This window comes from Corvus cornix, chromosome 1A (genome assembly GCF_000738735.6).
Source record: "Corvus cornix cornix isolate S_Up_H32 chromosome 1A, ASM73873v5, whole genome shotgun sequence".
In the NCBI taxonomy this organism is placed as follows: Eukaryota; Metazoa; Chordata; class Aves; order Passeriformes; family Corvidae; genus Corvus; species Corvus cornix.
This window is the reverse complement of record NC_047057.1, coordinates 15225527-15247196: the sequence shown is the minus strand read 5'-3', so window position 1 is coordinate 15247196 and position 21670 is coordinate 15225527. Positions and strand designations below refer to the sequence as shown.

The window sequence follows — 21670 nt, the reverse complement described above, 5'->3', positions numbered from 1 at the left end:
AATAAAAATGAACACTAAGTCAAAGAAATGAAAAATACACTTCAGCCGTCCTTGAAGAAGGGAAGGATGTAAATGGTGATCAATTACATGTGATGATACATTTACATTTTCCAGAAAAAAATAGCATTTATTTTGGGCTAAGAAAGCATCAGTCTCCTCGATTAAGAAAAAAGAATAAATGTGAAGGAGGAAAAAAAATGTCTTTTTCTAGACCCACCTGCATGATTTCAGGAAGAAAGACAGAAGCCAACAGGCTCCACCAGCAACAGCTGCTCCCTACTGAAGTTTGTCTAAGGGATGCAGCCTGAGAAATGTACTAACTACCAAAGAAGAAAATCTTCTTAGGAAAGATGGCAAATAAGGACAAGCAATCATTCTGATCGAACACTAGGGCTGAAATCACAGCTCCCCTCTCTCATCCTCACTCCCTTGCACTGGCTGTGGTGCTCATCAGCCTCCTCACTTCCCTAATGTGAAGAAAACTAACAGATACTGCCAGGGAGCTGAGGGGAACAGAAACTAGAAGAAAAATCTGTTTCAGCAGTGAGACAGTAAATCAACTCACCAATACTGTCACAATCTATCAGCGTTATTGTTTGCTTTTTTTCTGTGTCTTTTGTTAATCTTTGTAACTGTTTTGCATTTTACATGGCAGGATTTTATAAATTCTTTCATTTGCACTTAATTTTATGCAGTAAGCCTTAAAGTAATACTAAAGTTTTCCTCACACAAGAACAGGGCAATGCTGTAAAGTAGGACAGCAGGGCACTGTAAACAGTACAAAACATTGGTTTTGTATTTCCAATGAGTCTGAGTGCATTATTCATGCCAACTGCATCATCTACTTACTGGTGAGCTGGCACTACAGCAGTCAGCTAAATGGTACCAAACAAAAAGGCCTCCTGGCAGGTGAAAATATTAGGTTGTCCACTTCAACTCTAAACATTCACACAGCATATGACAGCACGTATTTAGAATTGGAAGCTAACATACATCGCTGCTACTTTATTTTCCTTTTCCGTTTTCATTTTTTCTGAGCAAGGTTTTAGCTATGAAACCTGTGCTGGTGTCTCTTCTGCGAATTATGTACTACTACTGTGGTGAGTTACACAGAGAAATCACTTCACATAAGACAGCACAAAAAGGTAATTTATATAAGAACGTCAGATCAGAAGGTAAACACTTTAATGAAAAATACATGCACTCCATTCTACATGAAAAATAAATAAAATTAAGTACTTATATGTCTATGAAAATTCTCATCCTATTTACAACACCAGTGTAACACCTTGTTATCTTGCATCAGGATGATTTGATGGCATTGTTAGAGACTTCCTTCCAGCTGCAAACTGCCTACAAATCAAATGTAGTTTTGAACTCCATATTTAAGCAGTTCTAAACTCTGTTCTGTTCTGTTCTAAGTATTGGTATACAAGCACTGACACTCAAGTCCTGTATTGCCGTTTCTAGTCAAGGATGAAGAACTGGAAATGGATGCCACCACTGTAATGGCATTGCTTCCTATCCCCCAACACAGGAGTACACAGCCATGTAAACATAGCGTATCTTGGAAGTGCCTGAAGGACAACGCACATTCTAAGAATTTAAATAAATGAAAATAAAAACTTTAATGGAAACTTCAATAAAATGTCTTAGTCTGAAGAAAGGATACTTTCTTATTTGATGGTAAGCACATAAAGTATTTATCTAGAGTAAGACAGCACAGATGCTGAGCATTGAGACATCTCCACCTTTTCTAATACAGTATGTTGAATCTTGAGTTAAAGTTAGAAGCCCACAAAAGTCTGTTTCAAATAGCAATCTTTAAAATAGTGTCAAAGCACCCTTCTGTCAAGGACCAAATATAAAACTAACTTGCATTTTGTAAGTCCACAGAAATATGTTAAACACTTATATATCCTGAATAATTCAGTCATCATGCTACTTCATTTTACCAATCCTTTGTGCCAAAAAAGATGATAACATATATGATAAAAAGGCAAGATACAATAAAAGATAAAACTCAGGTCTTATGTTTCACTATTTTGGTTTGCGGACATGAACATCATATAAATCAGTTTCAGTTCTATGAATTTAAATTTTAAATGTCTTGGTTATAACTTAACAAGCAATTTCCATTTTGAAAGAATTTACAAGGTATTTACTGCATTTATATAAAAACAAAATCCACAAAAAACAAAGCCTGAAACAAGTGAAGAAGTGGGATAATTCACTCATTAAAATGCAATTCAGGTTAAAGAATAAATCAAACTAAATACTTACGGTTAAGAAGCTTTCTCAACATATCCTTCATAAGCAAAATGCATAATTGTCTTTCATGTCTACTTTTTCTACTTTACACAGTTCTTCAGATAAAGTGATGTATTTTAGTGGATTTCATAGATACAGTTACTGAATGATAGAGTACTTACTGAAGTGAGGATTTGGGAACCTTTCCAAATTTCTCTTCCCCTCAACTCTAACTAGCTCAAGTGCAGGTATTTTGGGTATGTTCAATGATTTACTCCACACACCCTAACAAATGACTGATGAATCCTAAATTAAACTAGACAGAGAATATGAGTCCAGCTAGAGTATTCTTACTACCATACCATACATTCTGCCACAGAGGTGGACATCATTAAAGTGTCCAATTTTATTCCCACCAAAGTCAATGGAAGAACAGTGACAAATATTGAGAGCCAGAACGCAGTTCTTACACCTCCAGCCAACAGCGGCTCCGTCACACTAGGAAATACACAACAGCAGACTATTTAAGAGTGCTGTTATTCCCCTGAAAGCCCTCTGTTGCAGTCCATGAGAAACTGGGGCCTGCTGTGAGAATCACCAATCTAGAATTTAAGCTGGAAACAGCACAGTATTTATTTTTCCAATGCAACAGAGGAAAACAAGCAGCTCGGCGAAATAAGGCACGGTTTCAGCTTTAACGGGGAGAGAGGAAGACACAAGAGAGAAAAATTTTATTTTCTGTGAAAACATCAGCAGCAGATCCTCTCTTTCAAGAGGTGCCACTGTTCTCTACTCGTTGGATTTCTGCAGGAAACGGAACCAGAATGCACTCCTGGTGCAGACATGAAGGGATCTGACAGTTCCACCTGCCTTCCTATTCCTTCCACATGAAGGGATATGACTGTCCCACCCATCCTGAACCCTCCTCTGATGCTGCTCCTATGCCATTCCCACATCATGACACACACTGAGACTAGAGATGACTGTAAACAAGGCCTTCAAAATGCCCCATCCCTTCCCAAGAGCCACAAGGTAGGTAGTGTCTGAGCAAAAGCACTACAACAAGAGTGTAGGGATGAATGCCTGTAGTCCCTGCTGATGTTACATTACAACATGGTTAGTTCACCTTTCTGAACTTAAAGTGCAGGTAAAGCTATTTCTGTTTACAGCAGTTCAAGATTATTGGGAGGTAAAAGCCAGTACAGGCACATCCTAAGTACCACTGAAACAGAAGACGGAAAAACTGTGTAAATCTAAGCAGAACTCCCACGTTTCCTTAATTTACTGCTTTAGGACACATGAGGTAGCAAAAGCAAGCCTGATAACAGGATCATCAGCTTTTGAGTACATGGAGAAAAGCACTTAAGCATCTATCCAGCCCTTACAATTATTAGTAGGATTGTTCCTCCCATCTGTATCTGGAAAGCTAATTATATTTCTTGCCTTTACTCATTTTACACCGCTCTTTCAAATCCAATATCACAGGTCCATCCATAGCTAAACCCTCTGAAAAACTTCTTTAACAATATATCTCTAAATGAGAGACAAATTTTGGCCTATAGCAGGCTTTATGTTAAAAATACGAAACAGACAATACAACCAACTGAACAAACTCTGTCTCTGAAGTGTTTTCCATTCGGAAAGCAGCACTGCTAATACAGTTCTAAACAATTAAGTTAGAAATCACATGCAACAGAATGGCTTCATGAAAAGTTGGGTAAAAATCTGTAACGTTATTGCTTAACACTTTAGCAAAAACTTTGCACAAACTTTATTGGCTCTTGCAGATTCACTGCATTTATTATCCATAGTAAGAGGGTGAAAAGATGCATAGGTTGATAATCAGTGTAGCATAAGCACAACTGAAATCTGATTAGCAAGGAATTGTTGAGGTTGTTTCAGAAAAAGTGTTGGCAATAGAGGTGACTACATTAAGATATCTTTACTGGATTGAAATAGACTAGACAAGATATGCATACAGAACAAACTACTAAATAATGAAACCTAGAACACAGTACAGATTTCCTGCACCTACTGAGTCAAAACACAGAATTATTCCTTAAGCTTGTTTAATATACAAAAATAGTCCCTACTCTGGGCATAGGAATTTCATTTAGGTATTTAGATATAAGAAACCTTGATTTAAAATATACAGTTGGAAATTGCATGCAAAGACTTAAGTATTAAGTTTTTAAATACTACTTTAAATACATCAGAATTTTTTAGAAATTAGAATTAAATAATCAGAAACTTATTATGGATAAATATCCCAGTGAAGTGTAACTTGAGAAGTACCTATGGACTAGCAATGAGAAAGGGTTCCTTTCAGCATGGCAATAATTCAAGAAATTAACCCCAGACTTGGTTTTCAAAGGAAATTTCTCAACATTATCATAGAATCATAGCTCAGACATGAGCACAAATTGGAATTCTGGCAAAACCATATATTTTTGGGGCACACATGGGTGGTTAATTGGATTAAGGAGGCATTCTTACACTATTTTATTGCATTCATAACACTAATGATCAGGTACCAAGTGCAGTGCTAGAGTTAGCATGGTAAAAAACCTCCAGGAGTTAGAAATACTACAGCAACAGCAACAAAAATTATTCAAAAGGAGATAAATTAGTTACAGTAAAACACTTAAATAGCTCAATCTTACAAATTATCAGGAAGGTCTTACAAAGAATAAATATTTTACACTGGAATAACTCACCAGGTAGTAACAGATATCACAATGAGTAACAGATATTATAATGAAACAAAGGAGGCAAAAGAACCTCAGATGGAAACAATAGCCATGTTCAATTCAGAAATTTGTCAAAGATAAGCAACCAAATAAACTCTGCAAGGATACCACCTCTTAGATTAACAGTAGAACTGTTAATTCCTCATTTCTCAACATGTTCTTATCAGAGTTGGATACCATCAGACTTCACTGAAATAGTTTACTGGACCCATTAAATGAAGAACAAGCAGTTCCTCACCCTCTGTTACAGGTCTGGATAGATGGTTTAAGTAGACATTCTGGCATTAAAGTGTATGAAACTAACTGAAAATTTCTACATAATGAGTAGATATAAAGACAATGATATTTAAAGATATCACGTCTCTTTACAAGGCATAAATTATGAGTTAGTCTCATATTTACTGACTAATCCAGTTGAAAATGCTTATGGAATTTAAAGTATTACTTTTCCCTCTCCCATTGACTTCAACAACAAAGTTGGTAGATAAGAATATATAGTTTAAACATACAGTAAAAAATTGCAACCAGAAGCTACCGGAACATCAAGTAATAGAACTAAGAATGGGTAAACCACTTTTCTCAAATATCAATTCTTTCTCTTGACATTAGGAAAATAAATTATTGAGGAAAAATAATTACCGCAACAAGAGGTCAGCAACATAAAGAGTTTTATCTAGACAAACAGTAAGACAGAAGACATGACAAAGGACGAATGTTGAGAACTGAAGACTGAAAGCTAATATTGGATAGAGTAGTTAAGCAGATGGACAATAAGAAGCCTGGAACTCAGAATCGATGGAGGGCATTGATTAAGCACAATTGAATGTTTCGCTTCTCTGAAGAGACAGAAGGGAATATTGATATCAACTTCAAGTGAGTGTTCATTTTAGTACTATAAACTATCATGACATCAAGTGCTTGGCTTTGAAGGGCAAGAAAACTGAAGACATTAAATGTTTCTAAGTAGTGGTGATCAGTGAAGGTTTTCTCTCTTATTATGGTAATTCTCAGATGACACTAAAGCAAAAGGTTCAAGAAAAACCACTCACAAAGATACTGGCATGTCCAAAACACATTGCCAGAGTTATGGAGGTTTAAAAAAGTACTTACTTGGTATGTGTCCCATAACCTGATGGTACACCGTAAAGGGACTTCTCTCATCAGCAAGTTATTCATCCAACGGAAAGCAAATTGCAAGTATTTCACCTCATGCTGATCCAAGTGCCTGTGAACTTGTTCTGAAGACAGAATAAAGAGGTATTTTACTGCAACTTTTCTGAAGTCTTGAAGTATCAAGTACATTGTCTAAAACAATAAAATACTCCTCCAATCTCATGGAAACAACTTGTGGTAGTGCATGCAAATTCTCATAACCAAATGAGAACACTGAATATACAAATTAGTTAAACATTACACTGGATTGATTTTTCTGCCACTAGATGGATTAAATAACTGGTCCGAGTTGCACTATCTGAAGAAAACATTAAGATCAGAGCTTTATAATATACCACAAAAACATACAAAATTATAATGTGAAATTATTAGGTACATATATCCTCATTATTTTCTTAGGTTACAAATTATTTGGGGCAAGAAACATAGCTTCCAAATAACATAATGGCCTCCAAAAATAAAGTGTTGGCAATCTAAAAGAAAAATTAAAAAAAAAACAAACCCCCCCAAAAAAAAAATTAAAAAAAAGAAACAAACATTATTAAATTAAGAAGGCAAAGAAATATAAGGAAAGGACATACAAAGGTTGCATTCATTTGAGAAAAAAAATGAGACTAATGTGTAGGAAATACAGTTGAGAAAGCTTTACTAATTTGCAGCTTAAATAATTTCTTAGTATTATAAATAAATGCAAATAAAACCAGTACAAATCAACGGTTTCTACACTCATACCCACACGCACTGTGTTTATTGTAGAACATTATACTATTTGAAAGCTGTGATAGTCACTTGCAAGGTTATTGCTAGAGCTAATAGAACTAATCTACTACACGGCTTGTCTATATTGAGCAGAATTTTCTCCAAAAAGGATCACAGACATTCTGTTAGCAGGCTTTAGTTAACAGGCTCAGATATGGTATTAGCACGGTGTAGATGACAAACACTGCAGAAATGCCAATGTCTTATTTTGGACAAATTTATGACAAAAAGTCTTTATTAAAGCCTAAATAAGACATTCCTACTGTCTTTCCATATACAAATATATTCTTTGGAGATTTTTGCTGCCCAGATCACCCCTTCATCCACACTCACAGAGATGTATTATCAGCTAAAACAATGAGTAAATGCTCATCTTACAAACTTTACATACCTAATAAATATCTAAAAATACACTAAACCACTAAATTAATTAAAAGGATAATCCCAAGAGTATGGCAGCACTATTACAGGAAACGTTACCTACAAATTAAGGTAACAGAAGTTAAGCGATACTAAATTATAATAAAGACTGAAGCTGCTCCATTATTTTTTCCCCTCAAGATGTATTTTTTGGCTATATGAAAGCGTCAGCCAATATAAAACAGTTGTTTCAATATGGAAGCTGGAAGTAGAGATCTTTAAGGTTTTAAAAACAATTACAAATAAGGGTTTTTTTAAAAAATAAGACATCACAACACATTACTCCAAAGGTCCACTTATCACATCTTGTCTCCAATGATAGCTGAAAACAAATATCAATGAAAATGTATTAAGCACTGGTATTTCTCCATAGCACTTGTCAGCCTCCATTTATCTGTGGCTAAAGCAGTCTTCAGCAGACCTGGTATCTATGTTCTTAAAGTCATACTCTTCCACAATATAAATATAAACAAATATAGACAAATTCTTAAATTGTGAGGCCCAGAACTGCACACTGTGCTCAAGGTGATGCTGCACCAACACTGAATGCAGTGGGGTAAACAACTCTTTTGACCAGCTGGTAATGCTGTGTTTGATGCATCCAGGATGGGATTTGCCCTCCTGGCCAGGACACACCAGATCCCTTTCCTCAGGGCTGTTCTCCAGCCACTCTTCTCCCAGTCTATACCTGTGCTCAGAATTACTGTATCATGGGCGTAAACTTGTCATTTGTTCTTGTTAAATTTTCAAATCTTAAATAAATCATTGATGACTGCCCAGTGCTCCAATCTAACAAGATCCCTCTGCAAGGCATCTTGTCCCTCAAGAGTAACCAGTACCTCCCAGTATAGCATCATCTGCAGACTTGGTAATGGTGCATTCAACTCCTGCATTGGAACACTGATAAAAATATTGAACAGAGTCAGCCTTAGAATTGAACCTTGAAGGACATCACTGGTGAACGTTCACCTTCCAGATGTAGCCTCACTCACTACAACCCTTTGAGCCTTGTCCTCTGCCAGTTCTCCGCCCACTGCACCATTATTAGATCACTTATTCATGCCAAATGCTGAACTACTATTGTGTGTCTGCCTTTGCTTTAGAAAAATTTAGCTGCAAGTTAAATATACTGAAGTGAGATACTAGGTTAAATTTATTATTTGACTGTCACATTTAGGTACCTAAATTGCAGGCTACTATGTACAATCTAGTACATCAAGCAGGATGCAAAAAAAAGGTCAGTTTTATTTCTAAGCAAAGTTACTAACTCACAAAATTTTTGTTCTTCACACAGCAGAAACAATTTTCATTTGGTTGCTTGTAGCCATTAAAAGTAAGTAATGAAGAACAATAAATTGTGCCAGTTGTGATATTTCAACTATGGTAGTTAACGGGCATAATGAATTTCTTGAAAGTTGCTTTCTAGCCTAAACAAGTTGAAAAATGGATTACTAAACTCTGTGCTTTATACCTAATTGATGCAAGACTGGAATAGAAGATGCATTGAGTAAAGAAGCTAATTCTTCCTACTTTGTAAGTAATTGTAAGTAGAGGCTAATTTGCTGATAAAGGTAATTTGGACCAGCATAATCTAAATCTAAATTTTCCATTTCAATGAAAAGAAGTATGTATGTGCAATGAACAAGAAGATACATAATTACTGTCAGCTTTAAGACTTCAAGTATTTTATAAAAACTACTTCTACTGCAGTTTCTGATAGCAAAATTATTTTACAGTTAAAAAATTAATTCTTTAATCAAAATTTAAAAGAAATAAGAATTACATTTGGTAAGTTTCCCAACATTTTACATAAATCTACCCATAAAGTTTGGGTGAAGGAAGTCTTCTGATTAAAGAATAAAATACATTATAGAGATGCATTCCAAAGTAGTATACTGTCAAAAATAGGTAACTTGTAGACAAAAAACATTTATAACTATTCATATTTTTATTAAATACACTTATTGGTACATTATTTTCAATGATCACAGCCACCTTAAACAGATGCTTCTCATGCTAGATGGGTCCATACACATATTTATTCTTCATGTTCAACGTCAGTGTCTCATGCTGTTTCACTGATTTCAAAATTAAAATCTATATGATTATGAGAATTATGAACTAAACAGTTAAGGACAGAAACAACCTGTACTAAAGCATGACTCTGCTGTCCTGACAGAAGGATGCTGTTAGAACAAGCCCCTAAGCAAGCTTACACATAAGCAAAGAGGAATCGCAAAATAATGTAAGATTATGCGTGAACTGCCAAATTACTGTAGCACAGCATGGTATCACCACATCCATCTGTACAATTCATCACTTCAGAACATTAGCCTTTTGGTGTTCACCTTTACTCAAAGATTCCTATCAATCCTAGTAATCGTTTCTGATGTTTGACCTAGTTTTGAAATTTTGACTATTACTTAGTTTATTTTTTAGTCATATTTCATACCCTGAGCACTTCGTTTTTAACTCTATTTTTTCAATACTTTACATTTGTCATAAAATAAAAATATATAAAAGAACATAAAAATTGAATAAATATAAAATAAGTAAATATAAATAGTAACTATAAAAAGCACTAGGTGTTAAAAATTATCTGAAATGAAGGTAAGCTAACAATCTGTCATAAAGAGGCGTTTTAGTTCAACAAAACAAAGAAAATGAGTATTTCTCATGAAAAGCCACACAATTTTTCTTAAAAAGTGCAAGAGTAACTGCTCTGATACCAAAGCAAAAAGAAAGTAAAATAATGAGCCAATCTTTGCCACAGGAGCTTATTGGCATTGCCATTTGCATGCACAATGATTTTTGTGCATCGATCTTTAACCTATGAAAACATGCTGTAGAAACACGCTAGCACTCCTGTTTTCCATGGAATCATGTAATCATTTAGGCCGGAAAAGACCTGTAAGATCTTGATACTAAACCATTAACTTAACACTAAAGCCCACCACTAAACCATGTTCCTAAATGCCACATCTACACATCTTTTAAATATCTCCAGCGATGGTGACTCAACCACTTCCCTGGGCAGCCTGTTCCAGTCCTTGATAATCCTTCTGGTGAAGAAATGTTTCCTGATCTCCAACCTAAACTTCTCCTAACACAACATCCTCTTGTCATTTCCTCTCATCCTGTCACTTGTTATTTGGGAGAACTGACCAACTCCCACCTGGCTACAACCTCCTTTCAGGCAGTTGTAGAAAACAATAATGTCTCCCCTGGCCCTCTTTTCCAGGCTAAACACTCCCAGCTCCCTCAGCCACTCCTCATCAAACTTATGCTCCAGACCCTTCACCAGCTCCACTGCCCTTCTCTGGATGTACTCCAGCACCTCAATGTCTTTCTTGTTGTGAGGGGCCCAGAGCTGAACGCCTCACCAGTGCCAGACAATCACTACCCTGGTCCTGCTGGCCACACTGTTTCTGATACGAGCCAGGATTACACTGGCCTTCTTGGCCACCTGGACACACACAGGTTGATGTTCATCCAGCTGTTGACCAGCACCCCCCCGCCCTTTTCTGCCATGCAGTTTCAGCCATTCTGCCCCACGCTGCAGGGCAGTCTGGGGTTGTTGTGACCGAAGCGCAGGACCTGGCATTTGGCCTTGTTGAACCTCACACAACTGGCCTTGACCCATTGATCCAGCCTGTCCAGATCCCTCTCCGGAGTCTTCCTCCAGCAGATCAACACTCCCACCTGACTTGGTGCAAACTGACTGAGGGTGCACTCCATCTCTATGTTACAGTTCCCACATACAGAACCTTGCTGTCCAAAAGAAAGAACCTTGTCACCAGTCAATGGCTGGCTTCCTTTTTAGTACTCTTATCCATTGAAAGCTAATTTTTAAGCTAATTCTCTCTCCTTCTGAATAATTTCTACATTGTTCAAAGCCAGGATGTTTATGGGACACAAAGGTAAGAGTTTGAAGTAAAATCTCAACACCAGATGCTACCAGATGCAGATAAGGGCTTAAAACCCCCAATGTGAAATTCTGAACAAAAGTAATTCTGTCAAGACAACAGCTTAGCAATGAGTTATTAGTAGTTATGTATATTAACTTTTATTAATACATTAACTACAAAAGAAGTTCCTGCTGACTGAAGAAGACATTCTAAAGATGTGCACCTCAAGACAAGATCTCATCATGATACATAGTTCCGCTTTAAGTAATAGTAGAGATCCAAGTAAAATGTTTACATGCTGATTATATCTTGTTCCAGATTTAGTTTATTTTTATAACTGGTTAAAATTGTCCACTGTAAAAAACTACAATAAAAGCATTTTTTAAAACGCACTGAAAAGTCCTAGAAATGAAAATATGATCGGCAGAAACCCAGAAATATTACCAATTACATTCTTTTCATGGCCTACAATTTAAAGATAATGGTCTATTTGAATTTAGCTCACTAAACATACAACTCACAGCTATGACTGAGAAGCATCTTCATCATACACAAAATATATACTCTAATACTGAAAAGCCCAAGACACTGCTACCAAAGCAAAAGAAGAAAATACTAGAAGCAAAAGAAGAAATACCAGAGGAGGGAAGGGGGGAAGAAAAGGCCTAGTTGCCTCATGGAATCAAATGAAAGTAACAACTCTGTGGTATGTAACACCAAATGGAAGAAAATACTAGGAAAAACATTTAGTAGTAATCAAAAAAGACCTACCCTTCTAGCTCAAAGTTCAAAAAAAATCCTGGTTTCCAGATAGACCTCAAACTTAATATTTTGAGTAAAACGAACAACAGAGAAAAATATGTTTGATGAGACACTTCTACTTCTCTACTTCTCTACCCTGTTCTTCTAAATCATACCTGTGTGCATTCATAAAAGGGTTTATGCCTGACACTTTTTAAATTCCCCATCACGTGAAACATCTTTTTTCTTCCCTTTTTTCTTTTTTTAATTTGCCATGAAACTAGTAAGTTTTGGCTTTTTAAAACTTAAAGTGCTTACAGCAGTCAGGAATTCACAAATTATTTTACAGTCAGTCTCAACTCTTGCTAAGATCTCTGAACTCTGTAATAGCATACAAATATAATCTCCACAGTAAAATATAAAAATATTATTTAAAAGATATATGAATTAATTATAATGCCCAGTGAACAGCACTTACAAGTGGATTAAAGTATAATACAGTAATTACAACCATAAAGTCAGATATAAAATAACTACTATTGAGCTAAATAAAATAGCTTTATTAAAATGTGAAAGAGCTTTACAGTGCAAATTAATTAAAACAATTATGAAATGCTTACAAGATTTTCAATCACTTTAGCACCAATCTGGCATATAAAGATGGACCAAGAAACAAGGTCCTTATTAATCACTCATTCTCAATGGCAGCAGTAAGGTCTAAATAAATTCTATGTCCATTTCCAATTCCAAATGCTTTCGCATGGCTGAGTATACCAGTTTTGCAACTCTTGCAATTAGAGCTTTTTTTTCCAGATACTTCAACACAATCCTAATTCAAAGTTATTGGTGTCAGTAAAATGTTTTACAATATAATTAAACATGAACATAATTTTGCACATACAATTATCCATTCTTTAACCATCAAACAAAAAATCATTAGCGTGATTGAATATGTAACAAAGATAGATCAAATGTCACAGTTTCATTATCACTTCATTGTATGATCACCCAAGATTCAAATTAAATACCAAATTAATTAATCTATATCTATCACATATATTGAACAGATAACTTGTTCTGTGAGTTCTTATTAAACAAGAGTAAACAGATTAATAAGAAAATGTATTAGTCTTGGTTGATATTTTGCCTTTTTGAGAGTCAGATTTTCTTAAAGAAAAAAGCAAAACCATTTTCTCTGCAGTTTAAAAAGTTCAATCAGCAGAGAAACTGAATGTCCTTCAGAAACTATGAAAGCATTAAAAATACTCATTAGGTATCTCTAAGTACTTTTTGGCTTAAGTCGTCATATGAAATTAAGTTCTGAGCAGAACTGCGAAACGTTTGTGTTGGAAGCATTGGACAGCTCTATGGGAATAGGCACCTTTATCTCCTGGGATTCCTGCTGAATGCAAAACATCCACACAACATTCAGAGAAGAAACTGTAAGAATCCCAAGTGAAGTGTGGACATTTTAAACTTTAGCAGCCCAGAAAAAACACACAGCTTTTAAATAAACTCAGACATTAGAAAGGATAATCCCACCAGTACTAATCCTATTCTAATGAACAGTGTTTTATAAACTTCTCCAATTAAACAAGAAAACATATTATACATAAATATTGAGAGCTTTACCAACCAACCTTTCAGGCATATCTACAGCAAATATTTCAAAGCATGAGAAGTACGCAGAATGGTACAATTAAATAAGCTCTTTCACTGTGGTTAAACAAAAATGCATATAAAAATGAAAAAGTTTTAACTGACTACATTTCAGGAAGAACTTGATTTGCACATATTTATACATAACAACTATTTAGAAGAGAGTTATATTTTAAAAAATTATGTGAGTAGCAAAACTACGCAAAATATGAATTTAAGGCCACAACACTAAAGTACTTTATTACAAGTCCTTAGTTGTGGCATTATCTACAGAACTTTAGATAACTGGCCAACCAAGATATTTGTAACCCAAGAGAAGCAAGTAAATAAAGTATGATTAGTAGAGTCAAGATTAATTTGCTTAGAACATTAAGACAAAAGGCATTATCAAATTTGTCATTTGATGTGAATGAGAATACATGTAAAACATGGCAGCAATAAGAAAAATAGGACTTTTAAAATTATTAATAGAACATTGTTTTAAAAGGTGAAACAGCATTTTAACTGCACTTAGGAATAACTAAAAGTGTTTCCCCAAACAATACTACTCAGTATTTATTAAAAGTCATTCTTTGAAGCAATCCAAATATAACAACTTAAATTTTGCACTAAAAATACCTTCCTCTTAAAAAATTATTAATTTTTTTTTTACATTAAAATCAATTAGAAATTGTCCCAATGAAAACGTCATATGTAGGAATAGCTGGGGTAACTGTCCAGAACGAACAATCAAAAGATGCATTCACAATGGAAACAGCAGAAATTCTGAAATTTTACTGAACCTTTGAAAAATGTAGCTAAATTCTAGATAAACTTCCTTATGAGAAAGTTAAAATGCAGCACTCGTTTTATATTCTTAGGTATTCTTCCATCACTTCCATTTTCAAGAGAAGGGGGGAAGTATATACAGCAATAGTAAGGGCTTTTTTAATTATTATTTTTAATAATTTTCTGCCTTTTTCCATCTCTTGTTACTAAAATTCAAGGGCCAATTCTACAACAAAAATTGGTGATTTTTGGTGAAAAAATGTGAAACAGTAATAACATAGAATTTCTTTATCTACAAGAGAAAATAAGATCAGACTGTGCAGAACACAAATGCAAAACCTGGCCTGAGCTGTTCTAGAAAACATGCAGAAAAAATCTTTTCAAACTTATCCTCACACAAGTTGCAGAATATTTATACTGAGTTGTCAATACTGCCTTTATAATTTTCTGTAATACTAATAAGAAGCCAACATATATAAAAAATATATTTAACATTACAATAGGCTAAGGCTTTTTTCCTAGAACTGCCTTATTGCTAATTTGGACAGAATGCTACATGATTTTAACATCTTTTATCAATGTTTATGGAATCCCCACACATCTTTTATCTACAAAAGCCTTCTCCAAATGGCTACCTCAAACTCTCATGTAATTACCAGTTGTCTTACAGTAAATTGAAGAAATTTAGACTCTTCCAAGCATGAAACCAGCCAAGTGCTAAGCACCCATAAATTCTGGAAACACAAATCCTGAATTAATTTGGGCATTCCTACAACATGCCTCTTTGCTTTCTAGCCTAAATGAAGTGAAAGTGGAAGATAGCATGTCACATGAGTATGACCTTTTTGACAATTTTGACAATGGATGTTTTAGGATTTTAGCCAATCACCCCAGGGGGGTGGCTGATCCTTTGACCAATTAGACTATGAAGAAAAAAGTCTATAAAAGAGTTGCAAAATAATTAAATAAAGGAATCGTGCTGCACAATGCCTGCCTGTTGGATCTCTCTTCTTCTCCCTTCCACTGTGGGACGCCATGATAACCATGCAGCTACCCAGCATTGAGAAAATAATGTGACACAGTACCAACAGGAATATTATTTTCTTGCACAGTAACCTTAATGAGTACTTAGGATAAGTACAGCAAATACAGATCATGAGAGGCTTTTTTAAAAGGCAAAGCCACTGAATTTATATCAACCATACATTTTCCTTTAACTGCAGTATAGCAAACCCAGTATAAAAAGACAAAAGCAAAAAGGAAATTAAGACTAAACCATAATATTCAATCAAATTATGCCATGATTCCACCAAAAAGCCAACAAGTTCAGGATCCCTGAGCTGAGGCATCCAAAATGTACTGCAGTACACAACCAGCATTGTCTAATTAACAACTAAAACTTTATTTTGATCTTACACATACTTTGGTGTGCTTTCCTTGCAAAAAAAAGTAACTGACTGGACAGTCTTCTAGACAAAAAGCAACAGCCCAAAGAATATTGAAAAATGTGTATCTTTAATATCCAAAACTTTTAACTGTACCCCTGCATTATAAATTAGGTTGTGATCAGCAATACAAAGCCCAATTGACCACTAATAACTAATGGTATCCCTCCAAAGTCAGCACTGGGGCCAATACCTTTGTTAAAAACTAATGATAGCACAGCTCCGTGTTTGCAAATGGTGGGGAGGAGTGCTTGACACATTGGAAGTGAGGGCTACTATTTGAATGAACCTTGGCAGGCTGAAGGAATGGCTAAGAGGAACCTCCTGAGGTTCAGGAGAGGCAAGTGTCCTCTCTCTGGGATGGAACAGTCTCATTCAACAAGCACTGCCTGGGCACAATTTGATGGAGAGCAGCTCTGCCGAGAAGGACTTGGGGATCCTCATGGACAAAAGGTTGTACCCAAGAATGTCCTTGCAGAAAGCAAGGCCAAATATATGTTGGGCTTTCTAAGCAAGAAAGAAGCCAACAGGTCAGGAGAAGTGATTCTTTCTCTGTATTCGCCACTTGGGAAACCATGTCTGCAGCATTACCTCCAATTCTGTGCCACTGGCACACATGAGCAAGCCCGGGGGGGCAGAGGAAGCTGGAGCACTTCACACATGAAAAGAGGCTGATAGAACTCCGTTTGCTCAACCTTAAAAAAAGTCTATGAATAGGTGCAACTACCTAATGGGAGCATGTACAGAACATGGAGCCAAATTCTTCTCAGAGGTATACTGAGACAAAATAAAAGCTGGTAGACATAAGCTCCATTTAAAAAAATAATTATTTATATAAAAAAAAATGTCAGCAGAAGTAGTCAATCTTCCAATATTCTTACCCAAAGAAGCTGCAGAATCTCCATCCTCGGAATCACTCAAAACTCAACAGGGCAAGACTCCACACAGCCTGATCTAAGGGCCCTGTCCCTGATCTAAGCCTGATCTAAGTTGGCCCTGTCCCATTAGATAAAGAGTGATCAAGGCAAGGGCAAAGGCTTGGAACACTGACTTCCAGAGGCCCCATATAACCTAAGCAGTTCTAAATTTCCATCAATATTTACTAGCAAACACTCATGACGTCTACTGAGAACTACCAAAAAAATTATAAAGACCTCACAACTTTATTTTATATTAGATAAAAAACAGGAATCCACACTTTACTTTCAGCTACAAAGGATCATCAAAGGACCCTATAAGACGACTTGTTTTTTTAAAGTGTGAAGCTTTAAAAATAATGCTTCCAAAACCTAATAACTGAGAGAAATTATTTAACTATATCCCTAAAGCACTGAAGGTACAAATAGGACTTCAGGATTTCTTTTTTCCTTAAACTAAACAATAATATATTGCATTATACTTAATATTTTTATTAAATCAAACAATAAAGTTGGCAATCAGAATGCTATTTCTAGTTTTAAAAACTTGGTTAAACAATTTGTTTATATAAATGTTCATTGACCAAGTTAAGGAAGTCTATTTATAGGAATTTTAATTAGACACTTCATTTACTATACAATCATTTGTTTCTGAAATGTAAACATCAATATTGGCACAAGACTAAAATTACATATAAAAAGTCACATTACAAGAAGTTAGATTATTTTTGAAGTAACAAAATACACTGATTTACCTATATTTTTAATAGAAATATTTAGCAACCCAATATACAGAAATATGCCCTTACATTTTTCATATTCACTTGCATTTAAAAAAAATATATACCTACGAAAAAAATTTTTACATACATTTAAGTTTATAATGTAACATTAGACAAACACTGTTCTCCTGCCCTTGGTTTTTGATCATTAAAAATACTTTAATATTCTAGAAAAACACAAAGACCATTATCAAATATTAAGGATGTATACACAAGCAGACAAAATCTCCTACGGCCAGCACTGGCACAACAGAACCTTCACAGTATATGTAACAAAAAGAGGGAATTAATGTTTCCAAGAAGATTATCAAGTATTAAGCTGCAGAAGAAATATTTTTTCTAAGTCATCACTGACAGGCTAGTGTTGCAAATATATGCCTGGTTCTCCTTGGCTGCATTTTGTTAATACCCTGTTCATTAATTTAATAAACTATCAAGAGAGTATGTTTAGAATGGGCAAGCATTATCTCTTGCATTTCATTTAATTAAACTCTATTCTAGCTATATGACAGTCAGCATTTCATGAAAGGAATCATTTTAAGGATGAAGGTAGAAAATATTTCAAAGTGCGCTGCTAAAACATGAAAGCATAATCTAAAATTACCCCTGCACACACTGTAATTTATCTATAAAATTAAAGATGTTATTTCCAGAGTTCATAATTAATTGGATTCCACAGAGAAATTATGCAGCATTCCAGATAGCAAAATGATGCACAAAGGCACAAAACATAGTGCCGAAGGACAACCATAAACAACCACTGTGACTTGCCCACATTACAACAACCATTGAGGCTTAATGGGAAATGAATACTGGCTGCCTTTTGTATGTGGTCATTACTCTGCTGTGAAGAAATTGCCATTGAATTTGGATTATATTGCCTTAATAAAAAGTAATGAAAGAGGCTCATGCTCTAGTGGCTTTCTTTTAAATGATACACAACAGTCATCCACAAAGGCCAGTGTGCCACAAACTAATGATGACACCTCACCGGAGGAAGGAGATGTTACCACACCATTGCAGGCAACTGCAATGATGCTGGCTTTTCTCACAAACATTTTAACTAAACACATTCAATGTAACATCAGTTAGAAATTAGTTTAGCCTTTGAGACTTACCATCAATCCGACTAACAAGTTCTTCCAACATCTTCACTTTCTTCTGAATTCCTGGCTGTGCAAATGTGTAGTTGTCCTAAAAAGGAGACCACATAAAAATACTAGTTGCAGAAAAGCAAAAAAGGTTTCTTTTCTTAAATCCATGTATTTTTCTCTGTTTTCTTACGGTGTTTCTATTTAGCATCTATATTTCCTAGGTCTGCTTCTACAGTAAAACAGTAAATCATCACACTGTACAGTCCTGTGAGTTCCCACCTCTAACAGTATATTCTGTATAGATATTCCTGCATCAATTGCTCTCTACTTCCCAATCTAGTGGAGTTACTTTATTGCAGAAATCCAAGTAACTTTAAAAGGCCCTCATCTTACATGCCAAAATGCGCCATGCTAGAGATTTTTAAGGTGATTTTTTTCTCATAAATTTACAATTCTACAAATAATGTAGGAAATATGGAAATTTAGCCTATAATCAGAGACAGGGAAAGAATGTGATCTTTAGAATTGCAGAGTGATAACTTCAAGCAGCATAAGAAATCAAAAGTCTGTTTTAATGTACTCATAACTGTTCTGAACCCAAGATTACAGCTAATATCATAAATCAAAATCTATTACACAAGCTAAGTAGCTAAAAAGGCATTATATTTGCATATATTTCTTTGAATGGATTAACTCTAAATGGATTTTTAATTTGCAGATTGCAGCTCTATAATATAGACTTGAGTTTTAAATAATGAGAGCAAAAAAGATATCTCTGCTTGAAACACAAAGTGATCAATCTATTAAAATAATGAAATTATTTAAATATACAGCAATCTTTCTGAATATTTAATTGACAATCCCTCCATTCAGCTCATTTTGTTACAGTTATCTTTCTGTGGTTCTTGAGAGATTCAAGAAAAGAAAATTACACATCCATATTTTAAAAGAAAGTTGCTATGTAGAATTTTTTTTGTGTAACCACCACATACACAGAAAAGAAAGGTAAAGAATGTTTTGCCTCAACTGCTACTGTTTGAGTAGTTCCTTTATCAATTGGAGCTGAGTGATCCCAAAAATTACCCTAAAATTTTTTTCACTTACATGGAAATATTAATTTTTCTTGTCTTTATTTCAAATTTCTACTTGGTCTTAGAGTAAAAGAGATGATTATCAGTTCATTTTTATGTATCCTGATACGGTTTTCTATTAGAAACAAAAGTCTTATTGACCCTTTTGACTATATTCACATGGAGTTTTTTTAGATGTTATTTGACTTATGAAACTGAATTGCAATTTAATCTTCAGATTCTGTAAAACTCCTATAAAGTGTGAAGCCTAAAAGGTCACAAGGCAAAATGATACACTAATAATTCTGTAAGTACATCAGCCAACAAGTAATTTACAGTATCAAAAAGTCTACTGTATGCTCTGATCACTTGTACCTGACCACAGTAGTAGCTATCTTAAAATTTATAGCAAAATTTTCTACTGGTGTAGCAGTAGCCCTTTCACAGTAATTAATATTAGAACTCAACATATAAACCAAAACAGTATGGATGAGGAAGCAAAAATAATTCTCTGAATTTTTTAATTTTCCACAGGAATCACCAAGTAAAATAGGCAACAATTTCACCTTTTTGACATTAATTCTCAAAAAGAACATGAGTATCCTTGTAGTACAATAAAGCACCAAAACTGAAAGAATGGAAAGACTCGCACAGAATTCAGATCTATTATAACCTCATTTCAGGGAGAAAGAAACTATCCCATGCACTGGTACACTGCCTTTTATACAAGTCTGGCACACACCTGTATTAGCTACGGATAATATCCAGGATACAGCATCTTTAGGAAATCATAATCATTTTCTTTACAGGACGTGCTCCTAAAACAAAAACCGCATTCGCTTTTTTCCCCCCCCAAAATGCTTATACACTGTTCTATTTATTTATTTGAACAAAGTTAACTGGGGTTTCTAGAAGTAGTACTGCACTCAAAGTACAGCAACATTTATTTGGTATATATTATTATAAATAACATGGTATTTAATTATTTCCTCTGTAACAGATTCCCCGTAAAAGAATGTTCCTGTATTTAACACTGAAAATCAACACAGAGCTAAAACACTAGTGCTTCGATCATTAGTCTCTCCCCAGGTAGTGCAACTCTTGACTGTGATCTATGAATCTGAAACTCCTTTCTTTCTCAAAGCCTAATTTACTCCATACACACCTGGAAATGCAACCCAAAACTGCCATCTTGATTTGAAAACAGGTAAATTTGCTTTTCACTATGTTTGATCTCTCGTCTGTTTATTTTTCTGTTCATTATTTTGGCTGCAAATGAACACAGCTGGGGGTCACTCTTCTACTTGTGCTGACTCACCTAAACTGGAAAGATCTTTATTGGCTTTCCCAGTCCCCTCTTCTAATTAAACTGTGTTGTACCCACCCCTCCTATGATACCTGTAGTTGACTTTCTGGAGTTCCTGAAACTGTGAGAAGGACTTTGTAAAAATAAAAGGTGTTCTGTTACCCACTATTCTTGCTTCTTTTGTGCTTATAGGTTGTCATAGGTTAGCAAGCATAGTCCCAAAAGGGATGTCCTTGCTAAGGAGTGCTTACAGCTTCCTCTGGGACGTGATAGAACCTATCAGCTGGCCAGTTTGAATATGGACAATTCTTTAAGCCACTTAAAGTGACCGCCTCTGTGATCCACACTTAAGAATAGACAAACTCCCCCCCAGGCTCTCTCTCGTTTCCAGTGCTGGGACAGGTGGCTGCGGGGCCTGAGCGGGGGCCAGTGGGCCCGGCCCCTGCTCGGGCCAGGCCGGGCCAGGCCACGGCTCCAGGATGACCCCCCCCAGTAGGGCTGTGGGCAGCCAGAGCGGCTCGGAAACTGCCCCCCTCTCCACTGCGGCCAAGATTTCAGCAAAGGTGGCACCGCTGTCTGGCAGAGGTCAGGTGACCAACAGCGATAAACCACATTCCAGCTGCAAGGC

At 35.5% G+C, this 21670-nt stretch overlaps 1 protein-coding gene across 1 annotated transcript in view; it reads right to left on the bottom strand.

Annotated features, from left to right (window-relative positions):
• The window catches only part of TBC1D22A (TBC1 domain family member 22A), a 145807-nt gene that overhangs the window by 62306 nt on the left and 61831 nt on the right, over positions 1 to 21670 (bottom strand). The window contains exons 10-11 of the mRNA XM_010395583.2: positions 18691 to 18766; positions 6111 to 6238 (exon numbers count right to left, since the gene is read on the bottom strand). Coding sequence (XP_010393885.1) covers positions 6111 to 6238; positions 18691 to 18766 — 204 coding nt within the window. The remainder of the gene's footprint in view (positions 1 to 6110; positions 6239 to 18690; positions 18767 to 21670) is intronic.